The sequence below is a fragment of the Motacilla alba genome, chromosome 1, assembly GCF_015832195.1.
Source record: "Motacilla alba alba isolate MOTALB_02 chromosome 1, Motacilla_alba_V1.0_pri, whole genome shotgun sequence".
Taxonomy (NCBI): Eukaryota; Metazoa; Chordata; class Aves; order Passeriformes; family Motacillidae; genus Motacilla; species Motacilla alba.
Genome location: NC_052016.1, coordinates 72,704,333 through 72,732,253, shown reverse-complemented (window position 1 = coordinate 72,732,253; position 27,921 = coordinate 72,704,333). Strand labels below are relative to the sequence as shown.

Below are 27,921 nucleotides of genomic sequence, written 5' to 3'. Positions count from 1 at the left end.
AAACATTCCCTTCTAAATCCAGTACTATATTTACTGTCTCTGTGTGGATTCTTAGACACCCTGTGGCATCTCAAATGGTGCTAAATGCTTGGTTCTGTGCAAGTGGCTTAAGCCAATTAAACCAAGCAATATTTTTAAAGAAATATTTATGTTAATTTAAAGCAAACAAAGAAAAATTAATTACCTTAAGAATTAATGACTTCCTAGTCCACAGAGAAAGAATTTCTGGAAAGCTTATAGGATGATCTCCATTTTCCTTTCTTAAGTTATCAATGCAATAAAAATTTAGGCTTGACATTTCAGTTGCCTATATAATGATAATTAGTTGAGTATAGCCAGTAGAAACAAGATAAACTGTTATTTTTTTATACTTATTTTATATAGATCGTACAGTAAAGCTAGCCTTTTAACTTTTCTATAGCAGCTTCTCTGGTGGTGGATGTAGCTTGTCAGCTGATACTTTACCTGAATAAAGATACCATACTTCAATGCAGTGTACAAGATAGAGTCCAAAGGATTTTTTTTTAAACATGATTTACATTTTTCTCTTTTACATAGTTCTGAAATTGTCCAAAAGTCTTGTCAATATGGCTGGGATTTTTTTTTGTGTTGATAAATGACATGTGAACATTTGTAAATAGTGAAAATGATAACTGCTCAACACAGTTATATGTGACCTTCATTTCCAAATACATTTTATTATCAGTAAAGTTTAGTAAATATTGGTAAATATCAGTAAAGTTTCAGTAAATGCTTTGAAGCTGTCACAAGGTGCTGTTCAAATAAAAGAGCGTGGCAACATAATTCTACAATACTATTTCTTTATCCAACACACAGGCAACTTACCTGACTTTTTGTTCAGTTTCTCATGATATAGTGAGCATATAATTCACTACTAAATATTTTGGGGTAAATTTATTTAATGGAAGACTGGATATCCACTAATTAAATCACATTTTCACATGGTCATAAAATACAAACTTGCACCACTTAAATTTATTCTGTGTTGTGAAATATTTAAAACAATAATTTTATTAAGTAATTTTCATACATATCCCCACCAGAATGTATGGATAAATTAGATTATATTAACTAAATAATCAATTAGAAGCTCTGGTCATATAAATAAGAGGATATCTTTCCTCGACCTTTGAAACAGATCCATTAATAAATGAGTTACATTCATAATACGGTTACATTCACATAAAATGATGTCTTCTGTTTCGAGAAGACATATTTTGCCTGTTGCTTAGGTTTTTACAAGGTCATGTGATCTGTAGTCAATTTTTGGCAGGCTTATATCTTTTTCTCTCTTACTGACATTGACAATCATATTATTGTGGGTTGCCTCTGGCTGGATGCCACTCTACCCTCCCCTCCAAAACTGGACAGGGGAGAGGAAGTACTATGCAAAACTCATGAATTGAGACAAGTTTTGCTGCTAGTTGTTGATGTTCCATAAACCATGCCTCCAGAGGTCATGCAAATATAACCTATTGAATATAGTTAGGACAAAGATCCGTCGCTGCTTTCAGCAATTTTTAACAATAGGTCATTTTAGAAGCAAAAACCATTATTGCTGTTGATGTAATTGAAAACTGTCAGTATTAAGTAAAGAAGGAAGGAAAAAGGGAGGGCTAAGAAATGGCTTGGACTTATCCTCTGTAATCTTATGTCCCTATTTTTTGTAATGTAGTGCTCTTTTCTGCTTTCTTCCTTGTCCCTTAGATTGATTCAGCATAATAGACAAGCATAAAAAAAGACACATTTTCTTTTCTAGTTTTTTTAGTTGTCATCAACATTTCAGAGATTGCAAATGTCTTAAAAGTATTCTTCCCATTCAACATTTGTAACATTTAAACATTAAATATACTGTCTGGATAAGGTGCTTAAATACAGTCCCCCTTCTGTTATGTTTTCTTATCCATTGTTTTTGCCTACTTCTAAGACTGAAGATTGTATTTGAGGAGAACATAATTTATGGGAAAAAAACTTGCTTCTTTTATGTTCCATTTCTTTGTACTTATTCTCATATTAGAATTTTATAAAAATTACATCAATTCTCATAGACTACAGCTTACTGCAGTTAAGAGGTAACTACAGTAAAAAAAAAAAAACACGTTAATTTTCAAATATGGGCTGTAGTTCTTATTGACTGAATAATGTTTGTATTCCATCTGTTAGTGTCTGTCGTGCTTTTACCTAATCGCCTATTTATCACTTTTAGAAGAAAAAAAAAAAAAAGGAATTTGATTCAGAATAACTTCAAATAAAGACATCTGTCTTCAAACAAAAGGAGACTACACAACATTTTGACAAAGGCCAACCTTTTTGTTGCTTCTAGTTTTGGGGTATTTTTTATATTTTCTCTTATTTTAAATGTGATTGGGGTTTTATTAAGTTTTGTTTCACTTTCTTTAGAATGAAATTTGACCTTTTGAATGCAATTTGACATTTTCTTGTTTCTTATGTAGTATTTTAATACTATAACAAAATATACAAGCTCTTGGAATAATGAACCTAATCTTTTCCTCAAGGAGTAGAGAAGAAAATGTGCAAGGTACTCTACAAGACATTAATCTTACCTAACTTTATCTAGAAACTTAGTATTTTCTTTAAGAAGCAATTTATCTTGAAATAAAGATATTTTTCTTGATTTTCTGGAGAATAAGCATACCCTGATGAAGTAAAATGTAGATCTGGGCATCAGCAGAATTGTGTTGTAAGATTCCATCTTAGATTTTGCCCTCCTTATTTTAGCCTCTCTGTAAAATACATAGATTGATAAATTTGGCCTGAAAAGATGCCACTGGCAGCAGGAGCTGGGGTGGGAGGGTTTAAAACAATTTCTCTTTTCCTAAACTGAATAACATTTGAATCAATAATACATCTGGTTGATAAGTCAATTGGTCAAATTAGTACCACTTTCAAAGAGAGACCTGGTTGTACAAGGAGTTCAATAAAAGTCAGTATGTGTGCCAAAAAAATGTGGGCACATTTATAAATTAAGTTAAAATTTTAACAGTGTCATAAGAGATGGATTTACTTATAGAAAATAATACTGAGGATTATAATAAATGAGATTGTTAAATCATAAGCTTTGGAGAAGAGTTAATGTTGTGAAAGTGATTTCAATACCACAGTTTAATTACTTGCCACAGATGCTACCAATGAATGTTCCAATTCCATTAGGCAGTTTATGCGAAAGGAAGGTGGGAAAAAGTCCATTTCTTTATTTCTGTATCAAATGTACAGCCTCAGGAAATGTGTGTGAACATGGCTGATTGTTTCTCTAGTAAATTCTTTAGGGTAATCTCGTGGTAAGTTAAGGAAAACAAACTTCAATTATGCTAGATTCATTTTTTTTTGTTTGGATTTTGTTTCCTGATGTGGGGAAGGAATAGAGAGGTCTTGGTTATAAGGGTAGAAAGCCAATTTAAAATTCCTTCTGAATATGAAATAGTATTTAATGTGTTGGGGAAAAGTAATTACAAATCAAATGAATACTGAACACGTTTCCTCTGCCAGTGACTATGGTCATCAAAAATGCAAGCTTAGTAGTTGTCAGAATTTGGATTTCAAAGAGAAAACACAATTGGATTTTTTTTTTCCAAAATTCCAGTCTGAGACTAAATATTACTGCTATGTGACTGATCTCTATGCAATATATTATCACCTGCATGCAAACAGAGATCACAGACTTGCAGTGAGACTAATGAAAGTCTGTGGTGTCTAAGCAGTAAATCCTGATGTAGATCATTTGTAACAGAAATGATTAGCCACATGTTTCTAGGAAAAACTGGTCTTCAAGATCCTTAGTCTGCTGCATCTTATTGCTGAGGAGAAAAGAATCTTTGTCTGAGAATACAGAAATCTGAGGGATTTAGTATAGTCTTTCTTCCTGAGTTGTTTGAGCAGCTGGCTTGACTAACACATCATTAATAATTTAGTCCATAAGCAACACAAATATTGAATTTCATATACTGAATATTTGTCATACTACAGAAAAATGCCTGGAAATCTCTGTGCTAAAAAAAACTTTACTGAAATCATTAATTAAAAATGAATAGGAAAAGAAAAATTTAAAAGATATCCAGAATGTTCAATGAGCTGAAAAAAGATGGTAGAAAACAAAACAAGAATGCTAAATTTGAGGTATTATTATTTGCAGATATTTTTCATTATTTTATTACTAAGACAAAATATTGAAATTATTTTTTAAAAATCTAGCAAAACCTCAAATAATAAATTAGAAATAAGCTTTTGAAGAAAAATTCAATATAAGGCTCCTGATTACAAGTGAGTAAAGCAGATGGTTATGTTGGATTTAGCTCAATACATTCAATTCCTAGCAAAAGAAAAAGGTCGTTTAATAATATTGCAAAGGTTCATATGGATCAAATGTAATTTAGTAATGCAGTTGAAGCTTCAGGTACATACAGGAACAGTTTGAAACCTTGTGTTCTCTATGTTTAGAAGTCTCAAAAATAGTAATCAATGTTTATAGTTTCTTCATTGTTTAAAACCTAAAGGGGAGACTGAGGGAATGTTTAAGTGTTTTCATTTTCTTTATATAAAATCTGCTTGCAAATCAGGATCTGTGTATAAACGACACTACTGATAATACCTCAGAATGTTAAAATTGGCAGAAAATTCTGTGACTGCAGTGTATTTTACTTTCAAGATATAGTAATTTAAAAGAAAGTTAAGTGATATATATCTTTGCAGTAAATTTGCAATTATACAATCCTTGTTGTACCCTCTGTTATGAAAAGCTAAGGGGTTTTTTGTGTTCAGAACTGTCACAATTTTTAAATTAATCTATAATTTTTGATGTTTTTTATGAAGACTATTCAAAATTTTAGTCTGAACTTTAAAAGGTTTTTAAATCTATTGTTGTTCTCTGAGTATAATTCTTAAACATTGTAATAGTGTTAATGCTTAATAAACAGTCACAAATATTTTCTCATATAAACAGTGCAAACATGCTGATCTTCTTACTCCTGATCTCTTAGGATTTTTTCATGAATACTTAATTTAGTTTTTTAAAAAAATACAATTTGCTGTATATTTTCCTTTTTGAAAGTATTACTGATGACGGAAATATCTTGCTGATTTTACTTTTCTTTACTCTTTTTACTTTATTTTTCTGAATAGTTAATAATATTACTAATGTACATCACATTTCTAATGTAATCATGTAAATTTATACTTTGCATTGTCAAGACAGCCATAATGATCTCTTGCTAAAATCTGTTCTTTTAAAGAATAAATGTTAAGCAGACAATTTAGTTAATATTGAAATAGCAAAAATTAAACTGATATTGAAAGAAGCAAACCATACTTAAGTTCTATTCCCCAGTACCTGTGATTAATTTTCATAACCTCATCCCAGCCAAGACCAGCAAATTGGTAAGAAAATACACTGGAAATTTTCAACTGAAATTTTCACCTGGAATTACTTAGGTCACTATTATGCCTATCCCATAAATTCAAAGGTTTTTAATGAAGAAGTTTAAATACATTGAACAATAGTCTTTATACCAAGAGAAGTGCTATCCAACAGAAGTAGCTCAGAGCTTATTCCTTTTGTAAAAAAACAAGTAGCACTTCTTAGGGGACTTTTTTTTCTTTCATGTTTATAGTGAAACATAAATAGCCTGACTGATTTTTCTCAAAATGGGTATATTTATATAAGACTTTAATCAGAATAGCAATTAATTAAGTTGAAATTTGCATTTTCAATAATATTACAGGCATTTCCTTCAACTGTCTTATAGTCAGAAAATACAAAATATGAAAAAATTATTCTTTTCACCACATTAATCCATATAAATGCTTGTATTCATATGGTAATATTTTGATGTAGGAATCATGACCTCTACCAGCTTTATACAGATAAAAATTCTTCAAATTGGAACTTTGTCCATAGAGACAGCATTTCCTAAAATCTAGAGCAGCTTGAGCATGGTAAGACTTTGAAAGTATACTGACAACTATTTTTGTAGGAAGTTTCAAAGCAGTATTTTTATTCTTTCCAGAAACTCATATAAACCCTTTTTTTGCTTTTCATTTTAATCTGTACAAAGAACAATCATGACCTTACATTTCAGAATTCTGTTCCTAGCAGCAGCATTGCTGTGATCATCAACAATAACCAGCCGTAACAAATCTGTACATGGAAGAGGACTCAAAAAGGACAATGATAGCTAATCAAACTTCTCTCTTGAAAAACATTCAAAATGCAAACTTTAGGTCATTAATTCTTCAGGATTTTATTTCATATGTTAATGTGATTCTTTGACTCAAGGTTGTCTAGTGACTTGGGATATATTTTGGATCAAGGAAGAGACTTGTGGATTTTTTTGAAATGAAATGTGCCATGAAAATCCACATTTCATTTATTCACAATGCTTTTAAAGGACTTTTAACTTTTTGTTCTTCTGTTATAATTATTAACACTATTAAGATAATTCTAATCCTCTGTTCTGTGTGACATTGGCATGTAAGTTTCTAAGGGCATGGAACTCTTTAGGGCTTTTCAGAGGGAGAATGCATCTAGATACTGGGATAATTTTTAGGGAACTGGAAGTTCCTTTCTGCCTGTGAAAAAATTAAAATTTTTGGGTAGGAAATTTAATCCTAATCAGTGGTGTACAGAATAATTTTATGTTTTTAAGGACTATTCAAGATTCTAAATCATAATAAACACTTGTGGGCAGATACAGACCACATAATGCATAATTTGGAATGATGTTGTCCCTGGTTTGGAAACATCTATCTCTTGGATTACAGTTTAAAATTTTCTCATGCGCAAATTTTGGCATGCAGGGAGTACTTTCTCACTTTGTTGACTTTTATAGCCCTGATATCTGTCCATATCTGTCCTGGAGGAAATACCCATGGTTTTTCATTTTAGTGGTAGCAATCCAATGGTGTTTCATCATCTCCCCTTTTGGACAATTACTGTGTCTGAGGCACGTATCAAGGTGGAATCTGAGGCTAGTTCATCCTGACTGAGTGAATATTGTCACACCTTGCATTTTTCACAAGATAGAAAGCTCTATCTAAATAACTAGGGGGGGTGTTCCCTGCCTCTTCAGAAGTATAAGGTCACTATGGAATCCTTGGTGAGGCAGCTCTTTGCTTTTTCCATTGCCTTGTAGTCTCTCCCAAGAGTGGAGTAAAGGAAAAAAGTGGTCTTTTTCTTTCCAAGTAGGTGGAAACTATTGCTCTAGTTGTGGCTGAATTTTGTCCTCGATGACACAGGGTAGAAAGGGACCAGTTCCATCTCTCAGATGATCATTTATGTAGAATATGTGCGGCTTTGCTTAAGGTCTTTTAAATCAAGTATTCAGATCCCCACAATCATAGCTGCAAATCACTGAGATAACAGAGAACCTGGGAGAGATCTGTGAGGAAGCAACAAATGCAGAGCTGGTCATCAAGGAAGGAAGGAAGGAAGGAGGGCGCTGAGGGTTTAGAGCAAGGCAGGCAGCAATCAGTGCAGTCCTGTGGTGCACCCAGAGTCGGTCACTGAACCATTACCCAGCTACTCCTTTTTTCTCATTAGACTTGACTTTCCTTTTCTTTTGGCAGTACTTGAGTGCTTTACACTCCAGATCTCAAACTGAACGCGCTTCACTGAGTTGAAACATGCCTGCTCTCTGCAGCATGGTGCTGGAAGTCATTTGGAAGTACATCTAGGAAAGGACTTTTTTGGGGGTTTTAATTGGGAAAAATGAGAAACATGATGAGAACAAGTGACAAAAAATTCTCAGGATATTGCTAGCAAAGGTAAAGTTAACTACGCTGACAACTATATTGTAGTCTTTTGAGAATCTACAGCTCTGTGATTTTCCACATTGGAAAGGCAGCAATATTCAGTTAGTATTAGATACAATTCTCTCTTAATGAATTATGTCATAGACATGGAAGAACAAACTGAACATAATATGGTTTCCAGGGAAACATCCTTATTAACTGAATTTCCTCATCAAGTGCATCCTGATTTAATAAAAATATATTGATTGTTGTGACATAATCAGGAAAGATAACTATGGAGTAGAAAAACTTTGAAGCAGATAAATGAAATTTAGACAAGATGAAACAGCTTTATATAACTTCTGATTTCTAAATAGTAGCTTCAATGTATTTTTTTTTTTTGTTATTCACAACTTCTAACCTTTAGGAGATTCAGATATAAAAATTATTAGGAGGAATGATTGATTTTTTTTAAGGGACATGAACCAATGTTTCTGCCCACTTTTAAATTTTTATTTGCATTTTTTTCTGTTTTTATTTTCCATTTTCTATTAATTTTTAAGGTGAATTTCTAACTTGAAAGAAAAAGAGATTCAGCTTTTATTTGTGGTTAGTGAATTAAGTCTCAGAATTTTGGGACAGAATGGTGTTCACAGATTATTTCTTCTTTTATTTGAAACACCTGGCAACTCAGGTGAAAGATTTCAAAGATAGATATTTGCTTTAAGAACCTAAGCAATCTGGGTAAAGGAGTAATGGTCTAAAAAGAAATCACCAATATTATTGTTAGACTTTGATCCTTACTGATATAATAAGCCTGCCTAAAAACCTTTGTCATCAATTTCATTAATTCCATTAAGCATTAGAAAGTCTATGTAACTTAATATTACCTCAAATTTGTGCAGAGAAAACTGGTAATTTGATTTCTTAGCTCTCTTGTGCCTGTATTCTATTTAGTTAATGTTGACAGAGTACTCTGTTTGGTTCTGTAGTCCTAAATGTGTGTTAAATCATTTTGCAATCATGCTGCCTAAAATCTGGACATGTTTTGTCTTCAGATCTTTGATTTTCTAGTCTACTGAGCAGTGCTGAACACTGTAAAGGAAAAAAAATCACAAAAAGAATATACGCAAAAACTTAAGATTATGAGATAAAAATTAACCTAGTGTTATGAAATATTCCTATCACCCATGTTTATAAGCATACTTTTAATATTCTTATTTAGTAATATTAATTGAATAATAACCAGAACAGGCACACACAAATACACGGAAACCTTTATCATAGAATCATAGAGTGCTTTGGGTTGTCAGGACCCTTGAAGATCATCTCATTTCAGCCTCCTTACCAAGGGAAGTGCACCTTTCACTAGATCAGGTACCTCAAAGCCCCATTCAGCCTGGCCTTGAACACTTCTGTGGGGACCCTAAGAGGCATCCCCTGAGTTAGAGACACACAAGCCACTCCCTCCCAACTCCCACGTTTTTACACTTCCAGGGGTGTGGCATCCACAATTTCCCTGGACAACTTGTTCCAGTGCCTCACCACTCTCAGAGTAAAAAAAAAAAAATTCTCTTTATATCTAATTTAAAGCTAGTCTCTTAATTTGAAACCATTCCCCCAAGTTGTGTCTCTGCATGCTCTTGTAAATAGTCTTGCCCAATCATTCCTGTAAATTCACTTGAGGTACTGGAAGGCTGCAATTAGGTCACTCCAAGGCCTTCTCTTTTCCAGGCTGAAGAATCCCAATTCTCTCAGTCTTTCCTCATAGGAGAGCTGTTCCATCCCTCTCACCATCTTGGTGGCCCTCCCCTGGACTCTCTCCGACAGGTCCATGTCCCTCCTGTTGGGACCCCAGAGCTGGATGCAGCACTGCAAGTGGGGCCTCAGCAGGGCAGAGCAGAGGGGCAGAATCCCCTCCCTGTACCTGCTGCCCACACTGCTCTGGATGCAGCCCAGGACATGTTTGGCCTTCTGGGCTGGGAGTGCCCATGGCTGGCACTGGTCATGTCCAGCCTCTCAGCCACCAGCACCCCCAAGTCCTTCTCTGCGGGGCTGGTCTTGAGCTGTTCATCCCTCATCCTGTGGTGATACTGGGGGCTGTAACATCTATTGCCTTTCTTTCAACCATTGACTCATTTCATGACTAATGCCTAAAATCAGAAGCAGACAACAGCTGTCTACATGTGCCAGCTGTTAATATTTCAGATGTCACAGAAAACTTGTTATCTGCCAAAGGCTGACAGATTGACAAAGGTCATTCAAGCTTCTTCTGCAGCCATTGAAGTCCAGATGAAACAGCTGAGAGCTCTTAAAAGGAATCTGACTTCCTCTCTTTAGGCAGCTGCAAAACAATTTGCATATGTTTGCATATATGTCTGTGGGAAGACATCCTTAGGCTCCAGGAATGAGATTCTTCTGCTTGCTGGCCTTTAGCTGCTTCTCTGAATATTATTTGATCTCCCAGAAAGATCTTCTATGACATCTAGAAATTTACTGTACTGTACAGATATGCTGTTATATGCAATTAAATCTTGCTCTAATTTGAATGTCTTAGGTTGTCTGATGTACTCATATGGGTGTGGCAGATATGGCACAAAATCTGAGTTGCACTCTTCTGGCCTGACATCAGTGAGATCCCAGAATCAGAGAATCATTCAGGTGGGAGCAGGCCTCAGGAGTTCTACAGTCCAACTCCTGCTCAGAGCTAGGTCAGTTGTGAGGTTAAGCCAGATTAATTCAATGGGATCTTGAAAATTTACATGATAACAACATCTCAAAAGCTGGTATATATATAGGCAAGTGAATCAAACATAACAACTTGCACCCTCCTTCTTTGGAATCACAATAGAATATCCTTTTACCTGTATGAACTGAGCATTGTTGGTCTTCAGGTGGGAACATTGTTTTGGTTTGGTTTTAAAAGTAAGGGATGTTCCTGCAAAGAGATGCCTTCTGGCTTCTTTCAGTATTGTGCTGGAAACCATTAAAAAAGAGTCAGCCTACAAGAGAATATTTAGTTTTTTTCAAAGCCTTCAGTAAAAGATTAGTAAGATTGTAGTCTTAAGGGCTGGTGAAACACTGGCCTTAAAATCCTTTAAAAATCAACTATCTAATTTTCTCTCTGTGTTCCAAGAAAAAATAGCCCTGCAAAACTATGCATTCTAGAATGAAGAAATATACTTGTGACATCCATTTGTATTTGTCTCTTATTGCATGGTACGGCTTTTCTAGGAATTTCTAGGATGTTTTATTCACTTATTGTCATTCACAGATATTGGCTGACCTGGAAAACCATGCACTTTTTAAGGATGACCTGGAATGCCAGAAGCTTATTCTAGAAGCTATGAAATATCATCTTTTACCAGAAAGAAGAACTCTCATGCAAAGTCCAAGAACTAAGCCTAGAAAATCTACAGTTGGAACACTTTATGCTGTTGGAGGAATGGATAACAACAAAGGTATCATAGGATATTTGTTGCCTTATGAGTTATACTTCATATTTTGTTTGTTAGAAAATGGTGAAATAGCTTTCTATTCCAAGATTAGTGGGGGGATGTCTAAATCAGTCAAGAAATGTTGCCAAGATTTCGGTCCAGTGAAAATCTACTGATATTTAAGGAGAAGCGTGATACAGTTAGAGAAAAGAAACTGAGTTTTGAGTTCATTCTTTGTTAAAAATTATTATAATTTTCAGAAATAAATTTAACAAAAAAACTAGAATGGTAGTATTATACCTTAGTTACAGATTTCTAGAATTTGTTTTTTCCTTTATAAGTTAAATACTTCTCTCAGATTTTTAACCTTTAATAAAAGGCAATTTGATATGCAGTGTATTCGATCCTTAAGTAATTGTCTGGAATATTAATGATGATTCATGGGTCTTCCAATGCAGAAATTTTTAAGTCTTCTAGAGAAAAAAAGATAACTAGCTTCAACTAGATTGCTAGATTGTCAACAAATAAAGGAAGGTAAAATTACCCCCATTTTTCTATGATGTAGGAAGAAGTAGAAATTTCATTAAAGCATTTTATTGTTATTTATTTGGAATAAGAGCTATGGTGATAGGTTGTGCTTTCATTTCTGGTAAATTTAATGCACTGATTTCTTGAACGGAGTGAAACAAAATATTTGAACTAAAAGCTAGCTATATTACAAGTTTATATACTCAAAAGGCTTTATAATTTTTTTTTGTGATATTCACTAACTATTCCACAGGATTTAAATTTTCATGTCCATGTTTAGGCTGAAGACTATACCTTCAGAAACGCTAGTTCTAATATAAAATAAACTGTACTTTTAAAAACTATAGTATAAAATTATATTGTTAGTATTTATATTTAAGTTGTTTCACTAAATAGCTGTGGCAATATTGTTTACAAAATGCCATGGCATGTTTTTTCCCATCAAGTTGTGCCAGTGATAAGAATGTATGACATCTATGCCTGTGTGAAAATAAATGGATGCCATCAAGAGAAATATGAATATGACAAGCAAGTTGATGCAGCTTCATGCTTTGGAATGAAGCTGTGTCAGGGGAGGTTTAGATCAGATATCAGGAAAAGGTTTTCCACCCAAAGGGTGATTGGGTGCTGGAAGAGGCTCCCCAGGGAAGTGGTTACATCACAAAGTCTGTCTGAGTTCAAAAAGTGTTTAGAAAATGCTCTCAGGCACATGGTGTGACTCTTGGAGATGTCCTGTGCAGGGCCGGGAGTAGGACTGGATGGTCTTTGAGGGTCCCTTCAAACTCAGCTTATTCTGTAACTCTGTGACTCTGTGACTCTGTGACTGTGATTCTGCCCTTCAAACCCACTTTCTTGAGCACCCCCCCCAGAGTATTGAATCTATTTCTGGGATCTCATAATGACACCAAGCTTCTGAAGTGAGTCTAGAGGAGGGCCACAAAGTTGATCAGAGTGCTGGAGCACCTCTCCGGTGAAGGCAGACTGAGAGAGCTGGGACTGTTCAGCACGGAGAAAAAAGGGCTTCAGGGACACCTTATAGAAATCCATGTACTCATAGCAAAAGGGGCAATGACTTTAAACTGAGGTCGTGGGTTCAGATCAGATATTAGGAAGTAATTGGTTACTGGGGGTGATGGTGAGACACTGGTGCATGTTGCCCAGAGAAGTTGTCCCATGCCTGGAAGTGTTCAAGGCCAGGCTGGATAAGGCTTTGAGCAATGTGGTCTAGTGAAAGGTATCCCATATCATGGCTCAGGGTTTGGAACTAGATGATCTTTTGTCTTTTGTGTTTGAAGGTCCCTTCAATCCCAAACTGTTCCATGATTCTATGGCAATAAGAAATTGTTGATGAAAGAACCAATACATATATTTTTTTTTTATTTTTTTTTTAAGTAGCTGCAGATTATTTTTTCCTTTTAACAGTTATAAACAATTGTGTAGCTAAATGTTAGTCATGGATGTGCACAGAACATTGTCTTTGGATGACAAAATACAAATTTCCTCTTGCTTATGACAAATTACAATAAACACAAGCGTTCAGGTAGGAAATGACCCAATAATAAACCCAATTTGGGTGCAGCTGTATTTGCTCTTATTTACTATTAATATCTGTTTCTCAATAAAAATACAGAAATATTTAGGATGACAGCATGAGGCAAAGCACCATTACCACATCAACACACAGCCTATTTTGCAGATTCAGGTCAGGCAGACACAGTTCATTTCTGTAGCAGCAGGAGAAAACACAGAGCAACAGAGGTTCAGCCTTCTGTTGCTGCAATCTCTGACTGAAAACTAACAGGACTTTTACACATTTACAGCAGATAAAAAAAACCTGCTTTGAGATTGGGCTGGTATGGCAGAGGAGCATCTGCTTAGCAGGAGCCTGTGTTACAGCTGATGCAATATGTATTCCCAGCAACCCAGGCTCTGCAGCTGTGCTGTCTCAGCTTGCATCTGTTCAGCTCATCCCACTTGTGATCCTGCTGTGCTCTTGACTAGCTTTTATGCCCAGTGAGTCTTGTTTCCACATGTCCATTCAGGAGACCTGAGTGCTGTTTGCCTGCTTTGAAGAGTCACTGAGTTCATAAAGTGAGCCTGGGCTGGGAGATGATGCTGATACTGTATTATCTCTTCTAAAGAATTAGTAATTTGTTTTTTCCCCCACAACTTTCTTCACTGAAAGACTGATATGGATGGTTGAAATTCACAATTATATATTTTTAATACTTCCTGGTGTTTGCTACCAAATGTGAAACCGTTGCAAATAATTGGATGAGCTAGACAAATTAGCAATTTATTAACTAGCATATAAAATAGTGGCTAAGTGCAAATATTATGAAAGCATTTGAAGGTTATATGGCTCCTCACATAAAAAGTAGCCTAGCATGATAAGTTTGTTTTGAAGTCTCTTCTATAATTATCTTTCTTTCCATAAAAATGAAGTGATAATTAAACTCCAGCAAACAGTAACTGGAATTTTGCCTGATGTGAGAAATTAATGCAGCATAGTACTAAATGGATAGAGAGGAAAGTATCAAAGTTAGATGAATTTGTAATTTTAGTTTCCTAGACAAACTAAATGAATTTAAATCTCTTTTTCCATACACCTTTGCTTATTTGTTAATTTAATTTTAAAGGCACATATAAGAAAACATTTTCTCAGTATGTCTGCATTAATGGAATGGGATGCATTAATAGATTATGGGTATGTGCTGCTGACAATATTCCATTCACAATATTCCATTAATATCATCACACTGACTTCTCTAATTTGGATTAGCAATATTTAATCGTGTAATAGTATACAGAAGTCCACATATAGAGGAGGATGATTGACTGATATAAATGAGTAATTGCAAGAAGTGGACATACAGCAATATTTAGGAATGATTAAGCTCTGACTTCCTGAAGTCATCCTGGAAACCCAAATATAGAGCAGAAGCCAAGCGGTAGAACATGATGTATATGGTCTATGTTAGATGGTGCTATGGGTTATGAGCAGGAAAATATGCAGCAAGTGGAGATTGATATCAGTAATCAAGCAGTGTTGTAATGATGTCAGAATGCTGATTAATTTCTCCTGAGGTGTTTTTGCCTGTCTCACTCTAGGTAGCAGTTAGAATAATAAGGGAAAAGGAGAACTTGCAGAAAAAGAAAAAGGTAACCATGATCCAAAATCACTGGTATATATTACTTTTGCAATAGCCCTAGACTAGTTCCTCAAAGTCCTAGATTAGTTATTTGTTTACTGAATCCCAGTCTTTAAGTAAATACAAGGGAAAAAGACATGAAAAGTTTCATGAGCAAGAAACTCTTCCATAAAAATGTGGTAGGTCATTTTAAAAAGTGATGGAATAGTCAATTTACTGAAGCACTGATATTATATATGTGTTTTTCATTAATTTTATGACTAGATATAAAACCTGCTGCCAAAAGTACCTTGGTGGTAAACAGGTAATGTTCATCATTAAGCTGTATCAAGCAATAATAAAAGTTCTTTTGTTGTTGTATAGATACCTTCTAGAAAGATCTCTTCTATTGCCAGAGATATATTTAAAAATTTAAGCTTTTGAAATATGAAATTGAGGCTTCCAGTCATTCTGCCTTATACACCCATGTTGCATATTTTTCCTTTTCTTTAATGTATTTTAAATCATTGCAATAATCCTCTTTGCTTCACAATTATGGTTTATCATATGTGGTTTATTGCATATATATATATATATACATATATATATATATATAATTATTTCACAGGAATGCCATCTAGCATAGCTACATGAAGTCACTTTTGCTCTAGTGAATTTTGGAGATGTCCTTGTTTTTCTGGACTTTTTTAGTTTTGATTTTGGTTTTTTTTTGTTTTATTTCATTTTGTTTCTAGCAAGAACATTTCTCAAAGCAGATTTCATTTAAACTTTATTTGAAATTTATATTTTTTCATTCTCATATGGGCATATTTTTTGTAAATGCTGAAAGAGATATTCAAAAACTGATTGTAAATACTGTAAAAAAAGGGTAAAAATAGGGAAAGATCATGTTTTTTTCCTCTTAGGTATTTCTTCCAGCTCCTTGAGATATGTGTCTGAGTTGTCTGTGACTTGAATCTGCCTTCTTCTTCAGTTTAGTGGGAATTTGTTAAAAAATTAAAAAAAAAAAAAAAAGAAAGTGAAATCTATTAAGATTGTTACATGGCACTTTGCAAGTTGTAAAAATTGCTACAAACCACTTTGTCTTCACATACATAAAACACTTGACAGCATTCATCATTTATCCATTTGATGAGCAAAGCTATCTTGAGTAAACATCTTATCTTCATCTTACTTGCATTTTCATTCTAAGTATGCAATGTATAGTAACTGTGTTTAATTTTCAGAATGCGAGTGCCTAAAGTCCTATTTTCGTATAATACACAAACAGCAAAATCTACTTATGAAGACTGAGTATTTTCCTTTAAAAGAAAGAAAAGTCCAAAGTGTTTATTACTGAATATTTCTCCCTGATGTGCTTTTTGAAAAGTTTTATGTAAACATGCATACTTTGTAAGAATACTTATGTATGTCCATATATCTATCAGCCGTAGTCTGACTCCAGGAGCAGCCCCTGTCAAGCAGGAACATAAACAACATGCTGTTTTTACCAATTGCATAAACAGATGTTCACAAACGAACAGCAAAGTGAGAACTTGATGGTCCTTCTTGCAATCCTACTCTTTTTATTGATAGCATCACATATATGTCATTACCACTCCTCTGTATGAGTTACTTCTGCCTTTGGTGCTAATTTGTTTTCACCTGTGTTTTCCGTGAGGACATTTGTTATCGTAAAGAATTTGAAGAATGTATTCATAGCCTTAAAATACCTCAGAAGGACAATAAGCCAAAATAAATTGTGCCTCTGACATTCCAAGCACCTGTCAGTATACCACTTTTTATTTAGACACCCACAGTTTTTCTCTGAAATCTTGTCTGCTCTATTTAAGTAGCAGCTCTATGTCAGCCAAACAACTGCAGTGTTTTCAAGTATCAGAAGTCAGTAATTTTGCTGAGATAGATGTGAAGGAGCAGCGAAGGGTACTGGGGTTGTTTAGGCTGCAGAAAAGGAGGCTCTGGAAAGATATTATCACTCTGTACCACTATCTGAAAGGAGTTTGTGCAAGGTGGGAGTCGGTGTCTTTTCCCTAGTAACAAGCAATACAGTCAGAGAAAATTACACCAAATTTCACGAGCGGAGGCTTTGACTGGATATTAGAAAAAATTTTTTTGGTGGAAGAGTTGTTAGGCATTGGAATAGGCTGCCCAGGGGAATGGTTGAGTCTCCATCCCTGGAAGTATTTGAAAGATGTGTAGATGAAGCACAGAGGGACAAGGTTTTGTGGTTGACTCAGCAGTGCTGGGTTAAGGGTTGGCAATCTTTTCCAGCCAAAATGAGTCCATGATTTTGTGTTTGCTCAGTTCCATCTATTATATTTTGCTATTTTTTCTTTTACTTTCTGGAATTCATTTTTTTTTAAAAATTGACCCACTTAAAGAGGTTTTTTTTAATTTAAAAATGTCTGTTGGCATAATCCAATGTTTTCCCAGTCATTCTCTAGCTAGATATGGAAGATGCTGGAAATGGAAAACAATTTACCTTGAATCTAAAATGCACCAATAAACAAGTAACATTCCATTAGCTTTAGGTCAACATTGTACCAATAACCTGTTTTCCTTTTTTCATGCTTTCTGGGAGACTCAACAGGAAAATGTTAATGGAATATATAAACAGAAACAACAACACAGAGAAGGATACTCTTGTTGGGAAAATCAAGATAGCATAGTAATGTCATCATGGTGGGTTTTCATGAGAAAATTAGAATACCAGAGTAAGTGGCAAGCAGGCTATGCAGAATGCATTAGTAAAATTTTCAGTGCCCGTATTACAAATATGCATTTAAACTCACTTTTCCTTATATGTTACTTAAACAGAAAAGATGTATTTCAGCTGTGGGAGGGAAAAACATCCACTACTTTTTAAAACAGAAAACCAGACAATGGATTTTGGGAGAATTGGTTTATCTTTTTCAGAAATACATACTTTTTAATATAGCCCAAGAGTTCATTATTGAATATATGCTTGACAAACTAAAAAATAGTCTGATTTTTAGTTTGATTTACACAATAATAGACAGAAAAAAAAAGATGAACTGTTTCAAGAAATAAATCTGCCTATCTATCTATCTATATCTTATATGTAGCTAGCAACAAAACATTCTGGAGAGAGAAACCATAATTAATGAAACAACAGGAAGTAACCTCATGAAGTTCAGTATGGGAAAGCATAAACACCCCCTGGATCCAGTGTAATTTGAGGGCCACCCAGCTGGACAGCAGCTTGGCAGAAAAGTGCCTGGGATCATTTTGCCCCAAACATCTGCCTAAAAATTGTTCAGATATTTGGAAGCAGCAAAATTGCACATGCAGATTTGGTCCCTGGTGAAAGATCTAGGGAGCAGAGGAAGCTGTACAGAGCAGCCACACTCTCCATCCACGGTCTGCTCCCTGGGACCCATTGCGTGGGAATTTTAAAGCATGTGCTGCTTTGAGAGAGGAAGATATGAGGGGATTTTTTCCCCCGTTTTCCTTTGCTTTTGGTTTCTCTTTAAGGCACCGAGAAAGATTTGCCTCAATACTCACTGCAGAGATGAGAAATATTCCCAGAGGATTTCCTCCCCCCCGCACCCTGAGCAGGTGGTACCATGAGAGGTCACTTTACATGCCTCGCTACTGGAGACAATGCTCTGCATCTCTTTGAGAGCTGGGGCTACATCAAGAATAAGGAAACAGTTTTTTCCTAGGTAGAGATTGGGAAAAAAAAATTTATAAAATACCACTATTTGAGGTTAAAATCAAATCGCCCTCTATCCCTTCTCTTTTCAGTCATCAAATTGCTTACATCTTCCTCACTCTGGTCAGGTCTCACTGGAAATACTGGTCAGTCCTTTAAGAGCATCTCAGACAGGTGATGAAAGGACTGGAGCCTCTCTCCTGTGAAAAAAGGCTGAGAGATTTGGGACTGCTCAGCCTGGAGAAGAGATGACCTCCAAAGGTCCCTTCCAGCTTCAACTGTTCTGTGACTCTGCAACATGTTAATGTAATTGTAGAGTAAAAGTAGAGCCTGGCTAATTACTTCACCAGAGGAATATGAAATACACTGGCTAATCGCTAATGAGATAATTAAATGTATAAATCACACTAAAATTCTCTTCTCGTCCAGTTCTTATAAGTATTAACATGATTACTTCCTTCTTTTCACTCCTATGATTTTCAATATGTTCCAAAACATTCAGTCTCATAGGCTAATTAGCAGTTTAAGTACTTTGATTTAGCAGAGCATTTCAGAATTAAAAAAAAAAACCAAACAAGAAAACCAAAAACCCCACAACCATATTTTAACACCATCTGGTACTTTTTCAGTGCTTATTTTATATCACTACATTTCTGGCTTTTTTTCAGCATAATTATCTTCTGAAACTGCTGATTCAGTTACAGTTTGAAACAAAAAGAAGATCCTGAAGTGACCTATTCTGAAGCTTCCATGGCTTCAAATGTGAGAGAAGAGCAAAAGTTATCACACACAAGATAAATTTCATAAACCCACAAACTTTGTACCTTGTAAGTCTGTTGCCCTGGAAGTCACACCTGTTGGAACAAACTATGGGATTAGGCAGACAGCACAAGAGGGGCGTGCATCATGGGTTTGTAAGGGGGATTATTATCCCAAGAACAACCCTCTGTTCCTCCTAATTACTTCCCTGCAACTAACTCTATTGTCTGACATTTCCAGTGCGGATAACTTATCACTTAAAAAAAAAAAAAAAACACAAAAAAACCCCAAACCCAAAACCACACAAAAAGCCCCACCTTTGTGTGGGAGCTAGAGAAGACACATGCCTGGCAGATGGATAACTTAGAGAACTTCTACACTATCAGAAACCGTAGCTTTTTCTACACACTAGCCAATTTCTGTACCCTGATCACCAAAGTTTCATTAATGGTTGTCACTGCTGGTATTTGCTTTAGAGTAAACCACATCAAATTCTGAATCTTGTTCTGTAAATAGTTCAGATCTGAAACCACCCTCAACAGGTAGGGTGGATAAGGCTTGAAAAATGCTGGTATCTCCCAGTGTAGTCCTCCAGCTTTATCTTGCACCTTCAGCCATCTCACAAATTGCCTTGCTGAATTCTAGGAAATGCTCCGGAAGCCCCTATTGTCAAGCACAAGAACATCCAAGTAATCTTCAGTAGAGCTTCCACCTTATTTTTAATACTCTGAACTGGAAAACCATATAAACATAATTATCTTCATAATTATCTTTTTAAACTACAGATGGCACTATGTAGAATCCAATCAGCATTATCTGGATCACACCTGTAAAGATTAGGCATAGCACCCTGTGCAGGGGGTTTACCTTAGAGGGAAGTAATTGCAGCAAAACAGAATCTCCCAGGAGATGAGCTGAGGGCTAAGCAAAGTGGATCAATATCTCTACATCTATAATGAAAAATAATGAAAGAAGGCTGGGAAACTGTTGCAGCACCAAACTGCTCAATTCACATTATTTAACCAAATCATGATCAAAAGAAGCTTATTGATTTATATGGTATGTAATGAACTCCCGATCAGATGAACCATGTGCTTAGAATCAGTATCAATCATGCAGTAGATAAACTGCAATACTAGACATTTGTAAAATATGAATTTACGTCTTCAAATTTCTTAATATTCTTTGTGACCAAATCCCTCAAGGTTGTAGTGCAGACCCACATGTACATAGACACACAGACACAGATATACAGCTTGTGTAGGTGACCATCACCTGCTCCCCACTGGTGGGAGCTCCAGTGGGTGCACACCCCTCCTGCAGAATATGTAGTTCCCCTAGAATTTGCATTTTTCCACATGTGGAATTTTGTTATTATTGTTACCACATAATTTGCACAATTTTCAGTGGGAACAGAACTGTTTTAAAAGAAGAGGCATGAATTTTTTGCTGAGCAGAGGTATAAAGGTATATATTCATCATACTGCATGGCATAAATCATTAATAAAATGAACTTTTGTGAGTTTTAGACTACATAAAAATATAAAATAAACCATGAATGTTTTATGTAATAACACATAACACTGTATTGTAAAACAAAGTGCATAACATCAAAGATATTGCCTAAAATCACTGTTGGAAAGCTGTCAGTTCTGATACACTCAGAAATATAAAAGTTTGTGGGAAAAGCTTGTATTGGTTTTAGAGAATTCTGCTCGTATAGAATAATTTTTATTTCATATCACTATATGGAAAATCTCTCTGACATTTTAATACATGTTTTCACTAAAAAAAGTGAGATTCTTTTTGTGTATGTGTTATATATTTTTGGAGCGCTTAAAGGAATTTATAGCAGTCTTATTATAGAGTAATGAACTGCTACCCTATGCTACCATTTTCTGTATAGCTGTTTCTTTACCAAAATAATCTTCTTGGTATCTGCATCAGTAACCTCCTTAGGTCACATTCGTTCCACTTGAGTCACCATCTTTTCAGTTCAAAATGTAATGTTGCAGATCACTAGATCAAGGTCATCTTTTTGCACCTACTCACAGCAGCATCTCTAAATCTTGAACAAAATGATCAGAGTACATGTCAGCAACAGTTTTAGTAATAGCAAAATCAGCAGAAAGTCTTACAGGGGGAAAAAATGTAGAAATTTTCTGATGATAAATGTAGAACTTCTAGCCTTCTCCATGGGTTTAAATACTGGATCATTCTACCAACAAGGGGAAAATAAAAGGTATTTTATGATGAAATATTTACACCAAATACAAAGATAGTTGGGCAAGGGGGATATGTTTGGGATTTTCATCTGCGTCTGAAGCAATTTTCACTTTGTTTATATGAAAAGTCCTGCATTTATACCTAGCTAAAATAAATACATTGCATTCATAGTCTCAGACAATCTTAATTACTTCATGTAGCCAGTGTCAGCTTGTTCAGTTTCTAGGTATTTCTGTGTTTGACTTAAAATATTGGGTTACAAATAATATTGCCATTCAAATATTGTTTTTCATTCAATGACCTTATTAGTCTTCAGTCATCAACAAGGCAAAAAATGTGAGAATGTCAATCTGGTTTCTACAAAAATCTTCATTTATAAGTCGATAGCAAGAAACTGAAATATGCCGAATTTTAGAAATAGACAAAGTTTAAGAGAAGGTAATTAGAGGATCATTTGAAGGGGTTTCACCAAAACAATTTACAAATTCATATGCTTAAAAATGGCAACAAAGCCAAAGAAAGAGATATTTGTATTGGTATACTTCTCTGTAGATAAAGGTGAAATTGTGAGAGCTAGTACCTTAACGTTTCATCAGAAACATGGAGTGGTAGGATCGTCTTCATCCCTGCTGTATACACAGAGGAGTTGTCAGCAGCAGTTGGACATTAATGCAAAATTAACCTAATCATCTACGGCATTTCATTTCTGAAGTTTTCTTTCTCTGTAGGACTCTCATTACTTCATAGAACTTGATTAATCAGGGTTTATAATGCCCATATGCACAATACACAGAACTAATTTCATCCAATGCCCAGCTGGATCCTAAGTAGAATTTAAGTTAGAAAAAAAAAAAAATTGAAATGTACACAGAACATCAAGAAACTTTGTTATGTTCTTACCAGAAATTATTTGTGCTGCCACAGTCATGGAATAGTGGTTTGTTTTTTTTTTTTAATTTACTACACACTTATCTTTATCATGCAATAGCTATTAAATTAATTCTGTTTCACCTCACTATGTCTTTTTCATATATTCTCTCTTCAGTGCTACATCCTGAAATTAGTCAGTTCTAGAGCTCTGTCCATCTGAAAAATGGGAGTTTGTGCATGTGTGTGTGTACAGAGGAATTGTCTGGGTGTGTAGTACTTTTATTGTAAAATCTTAAATATTCTGTGTATTTGTTTTCCTTTCAGTTTGTTTTCCTTTACAGTTTCATGCCCACTGTCTTAAAGACAGTCTAGTAAGTAATTTATTTCTTCTTTACCATTAGACCATTCAAAAACCACTAGTGATACATCGGTTAAAGAAACAATAATAGAAAAAATTGTAAAATATAATTTACTTTTTAATATAGTTTGTATTTTTATTTGTATCTCTGTGTGTGTTATTTATTCTGTGGTATTCCATCTGTTTTGTTTGCTGGAAAATGTATTTATCTCTGCATAATCAGCAGGTATGCTTTAGCTCAAAATGAATAATGAATTTTTCCTTTATTTATTTTATTCATATCTTGACATTAAGCCTGAATCTTCAATTTCTCCAATATATATACCAGTCACTTTCCAATTGCTTCCTACCATCCTCATGTTCTTGGGAAATTGGATTTTCTGATTTTCTGAAACGTAATCAGAATTACTCTGGTTTGTTCATGGGGATTAGACAAAAGTCCTTGTCTACAGATTTCTGACATTGCTAACACATTCTTTCACAGTCTGTACGGACTGGGGCTGGCAGTACTAACCAACATAGCTAATTTCTTTGAGTTTGCACAGTTTGGAAGTTGCTTCTATTAGGAGTTGGCTCTGTTGACTGCCATCCACTAGTTGTGGTAGAGAGGAGAGTGTCACTATAGGACACGAAAGAACACAAACACACACTGCTGTTTTCAATGTGAAGAAAAAAGGGAACATTTATTTTCTGACTCTAACATTTATAGTTTTCTAAAAGTGACAGTGGATTGGAGGGTGACAGTGCCACTTCTCCAATTACACTGGATAAACTAACAGTTTATTAAATTTCTCCTCTTCCATAAAGGAATGCAAAACAATGAGTTATTTACAGAAAGTGTGTGAGAAAGTTTGTTGCAAGAATGTAGATATCAGAAGGCTTAGAAAAATCTTAAAAAAATCAGGGTGACAGGAGAGGACTTTCTTATCTCAGCTGTCATGTGATGCTACCAATTTTGCTAGTCACTGGAGCCAGCATCTGGGTGAGCGACTGTTCCTCCACTGCGCCACAGCATGCTTCTTTAAAAACCTAAATACTGATCTCACCTTACAAGTGATGAAAGTGAGTGGAGATAGGGTTCTGTCCCTCTCTCTGGTAGTTCCATATGGGGTACTCTATATTCTTTCCAGATCTGGCAGCAAAGAGTGACTCGTTATCCTGCAATGTAACTATTGATCATAAACTCACTGTGCTCAGCAGTGGTGAGGCTGCATCTCAAATCCAGTTCCGGGCCCGTCACTGCAAGAAGGATATTGAGGTCCCAGAGTGTGTCCAGAGAAGAATGGTGGAACTGCTGAAGGGTAGAAGTCTTGTGAGGAGTGGCTGAGGGAGCTGAGGTGCTTTAGCCTGAAAAAAAAGAAGGCTTATCACTCTCTACAACATCCTGATAGGAGGTTGTAGCAAGGTGGGTGTCAGTCTCTCATCCCAAGTAACAAGTGATAGGACAAGAGGAAATGGCCTCAAATTGCACCAGAGGAGGTTTAGATTGGATATGAGAAAAAATTGCTTCACTGAAAGTGTTATCAAGTGTTATTGGAATTTCCCAGGGAAGTGATGGATTCCCAATTCCCGGAGGTATTTAAAAGAAATGTAGATGTGGTGCTTGGGGTTTAGTAGAGGATTTGACAGTGATGGGTTAGATGGTGAATGATTTTAAAGGTCTTTTCCAACCTACATGATTCTGCAATTTGACAATTCTATGATCCACGTAGACTTCTGGCAAAGACAGAACTACTATGCAAAGTCAGTTACTTAAATTCTAAAACAGATTTCCAAAAAATTTCCCCAAAACCTTAATGTTTATGAAATTCTTAGCTTCAGTAGCCTTGCCATAAGTCAAATTTTTGTCAATAAAGAGTTAGCAGAAAAGGCTGTGAGAGAATCTAAGAATGTCATTGCTGTCCTTTTGCATTAAGATTCCTAAAAAATGGGAAAACAGATGTTTTGTAGTCCACTTAGTGACAGGAGATTTTAGCAAAAGTAGCTCAAAGGTATTGTCAAGATAAAGCACTGGCCTTGTTGCTTGTGCTGTGTTTGATTCACCCCTGGATACTTTACAGCTTTTGCTTCTATTCTGTTGCAGAACAAATTTGTGATGTCAACATTTGACATTGTTATAATACTTTCATTCTAAGAGTTATTCATTCATTATAAGCAAATATATTCAAGCCATAAAATATATGATAGATGAAAAGTCAGTATTTCAATATGGTATTGATTTTATACACCAGAAGACTTGACTCTTAAATAGCTAAACTAATTTATCTAGTAAAATCCTATTGGTATCAAGATTTTGCCTCCTCTCCTAGGTGCAGAAAATCTTTTTTACTTTCATGATCAAAGCAATTGAGCTAAAGAAAAGAAACCTATTCCTTTGTCAGAAATACTCAGTTTTCTTCCTAGGAAAGGTAGAAGTTTTTTCTCTTTTAGTGTCTAAGCTGTGTGAATATTTGACCATATGCATGGGAATGAAGAATAGTCTAAATATTATAAAAAATAAATTCTCAAAAATCTGCAAATAAAGATATCCTAAAGTCTTTGCTGATGGTATCTTTCAGTTGTTCCACCAACTTTTTGTTTAAAGATTTTTCTGTTTTGAGTGTTATTATTGCAGAGTCATTGCAATCAAAATAATTACTTTTTTTAAAGAGGTCTTCTTTTCTTGTCTGAATTGCAGTCTAGAATGTATTATATTCATGTTCCTGATAATAATGATTTTATAGGAATGGCACCTATTTCACTTTGTGTGGGTGGCTTTTGTCATTATTCTCATTCCCATTTTTATTGTCAGTATTATATTATTCTATCATCCTCATCCTCATCATCATTAGAAATTTGCAAGGCACTTTACTGGATAAACAGAGTTTAGGCAGCCCAGGAACTCCTGGATTAGGTTGTCGTTATGTAATATAATAAAATATTGTGGCAACTCAGACTTGGCCAATATTAGAAAATACGTTGCTGAGCATAATTGAGACTGTTATTCAAGTACAATTTTCTGAAATCAGAATGAGAAAACTTTTAAACTGTACTTTTTACCATTGAAGCTTTACAGAATTCATGTGCTACAGGTCTAGCTTTTAACACAAATAGATCCAGCATATAAAACATTACAACTTTATGAATATGCATCAATATAATGTGCCCTGCACCGCCTCCAAGAAACTGTATCAAATAAACTGTATATTTTGTTCTTTCAAACCTAAGGATTAATGAATTTACAGCTGTTTATTTTAAACTAAGATCAAAAAGATATCTCTCTAAATTGAATGCAAAATTTGGTTCATATATCTTGTGGCTTAATAAAATTGGAAGGGAATTTAATACATACAGTTGTAGTATACATTATTGCTCCTCTGCTACACTTATATACAAATTGAATATAAATTATGTATTTTTTAGTCCAGTTAACAAAACTATTGCTTTCATGATGTTTGTTTGAACTTGGTTTATTGCTTGTTGGTTCCACATAATGAATTAATCCTAACAGAATTATTTTCCATGGAATTATAATATTTTATTGTAATCCAAAGGGTTAGTTCCAAAGAGTAGAGCTTCATAATTATATTGAAATTTTTTTCTGTAGGACATTTAAATTTTGAAAGTGAAGCACTGTTATGTGTACGTTAAAACAAAGTGCTGGTTACATTTCAGATGAATTATTAGGCTATTTTCTTAAGCATTAATTTAAATGAATCTATAATTTTGATATTTGTAGTTCTGCTTTTATGTCTCATCAGGAGCTACAACTATTGAAAAGTATGATCTCAGAACAAACATATGGATTCAGGCTGGAGTAATGAATGGCAGGAGGCTTCAGTTTGGTGTTGCTGTCATCGATGACAAGCTGTTTGTCATTGGAGGCCGGGATGGTTTAAAGACTTTAAACACTGTTGAATGTTACAATCCAAAGACCAAGGCTTGGACTGTGTTACCACCTATGTCAACGCATAGACATGGCTTAGGTAAGAAAAAATATTTTTAAACATGGCACTTTTTTTTTTTTTTTTTTTTTTTTTTTTTTTTTTTTTTTTGTTCAGTAACTTTTAATGGAAAACTCAGTACTTTTAAGCTCTGGTAGCATTCTGACTGGTAACAATAACTGGGCTTTGCAACATGATAAAAAGAACTATCCTGCCTCCACAAAGTGGGTGGTCACCCCCTCTGATTTACTTGGACCAGAGGCCTCACCAACACCCACCCAAAAATTCACCTCCTCCCCACTGGGAGGGTGCACCTTGTGGGATGCAAACCCTGGTCTAGCAAAGCACCCTAGCACAAATGGGCAAATGTTTGACCCATTAGCCATTAACATCTCAGACTCTCGCAGACACTTGTGGGGATGAAAGTGTTAAAAGCAGGAGAATGGCAAGGAAAATGGCAGATTTGCTCAAGTGACCCTGCAGCCTGGAACGCCAAGGCCCGGAGAATAACAGTGTGGGAACCCCATATATATATACACATATATATATATCTATACACACACACACATATATATATATATATATAATATTTACATTATTTACATTACCCCTACTGCTGTTTATCTCTGTTTTGAGAAGTAAAATTTCTGTGTAGAGATAACATAGGTGGTGTTTGGAGAGGCTGAGGGACATGTTTGAGCTCCCTGTTTTGGGAGAGAGGTCAGGAAAAGCCCAGAGGAGATCCCAGCACATTGGTAAACTATGCATGCGTGGGTGGTTGATAAATGGGTGCAAGCAGCAGCCACCTGCTGGGATTGTGTTCCTTCCTGTGTGTCTCTGCCTGGGTGTTGCTTTGCCATTCTCTGATTAAGAAGATAATAAATAGGAAACAAATTTGCTCTTTGCATTTCAGCAGTGGTTTGGTGGTTATTCCACCTGCCTGCCTGTGTTGACTCATGCAACACACAATGCTGTCCTGTCCAATCCCCTGAGCTGCAATCAGCAAGTCCTTTGTTGTACTATTGCATCAATACCTCACAAAATGACCAGGATTTCCTGCCCTTCACTCCTGTCATTGGACACTTGCAATATGCATATGCACTGTTGCTGTTAAACAAGTCTTACAATTGGAAATAGCAATGGGAATCTATGTCAGATGGCATAATGGCGCTGAATATCTCACCGATTTAAAATTGTTTCCTAAGTTTAAATTTAATTGTAAATTAGA

General features: G+C 35.2%; 1 protein-coding gene across 2 annotated transcripts in view; it reads left to right on the top strand.

Moving 5' to 3' along the window:
* The window catches only part of KLHL1 (kelch like family member 1), a 183,339-nt gene that overhangs the window by 124,803 nt on the left and 30,615 nt on the right, over window positions 1–27,921 (top strand). For both annotated transcript variants that reach the window (XM_038131621.1, XM_038131612.1), the window contains exons 6-7: window positions 11,039–11,225; window positions 26,511–26,735. In XM_038131621.1, coding sequence (XP_037987549.1) covers window positions 11,039–11,225; window positions 26,511–26,735 — 412 coding nt within the window. The remainder of the gene's footprint in view (window positions 1–11,038; window positions 11,226–26,510; window positions 26,736–27,921) is intronic.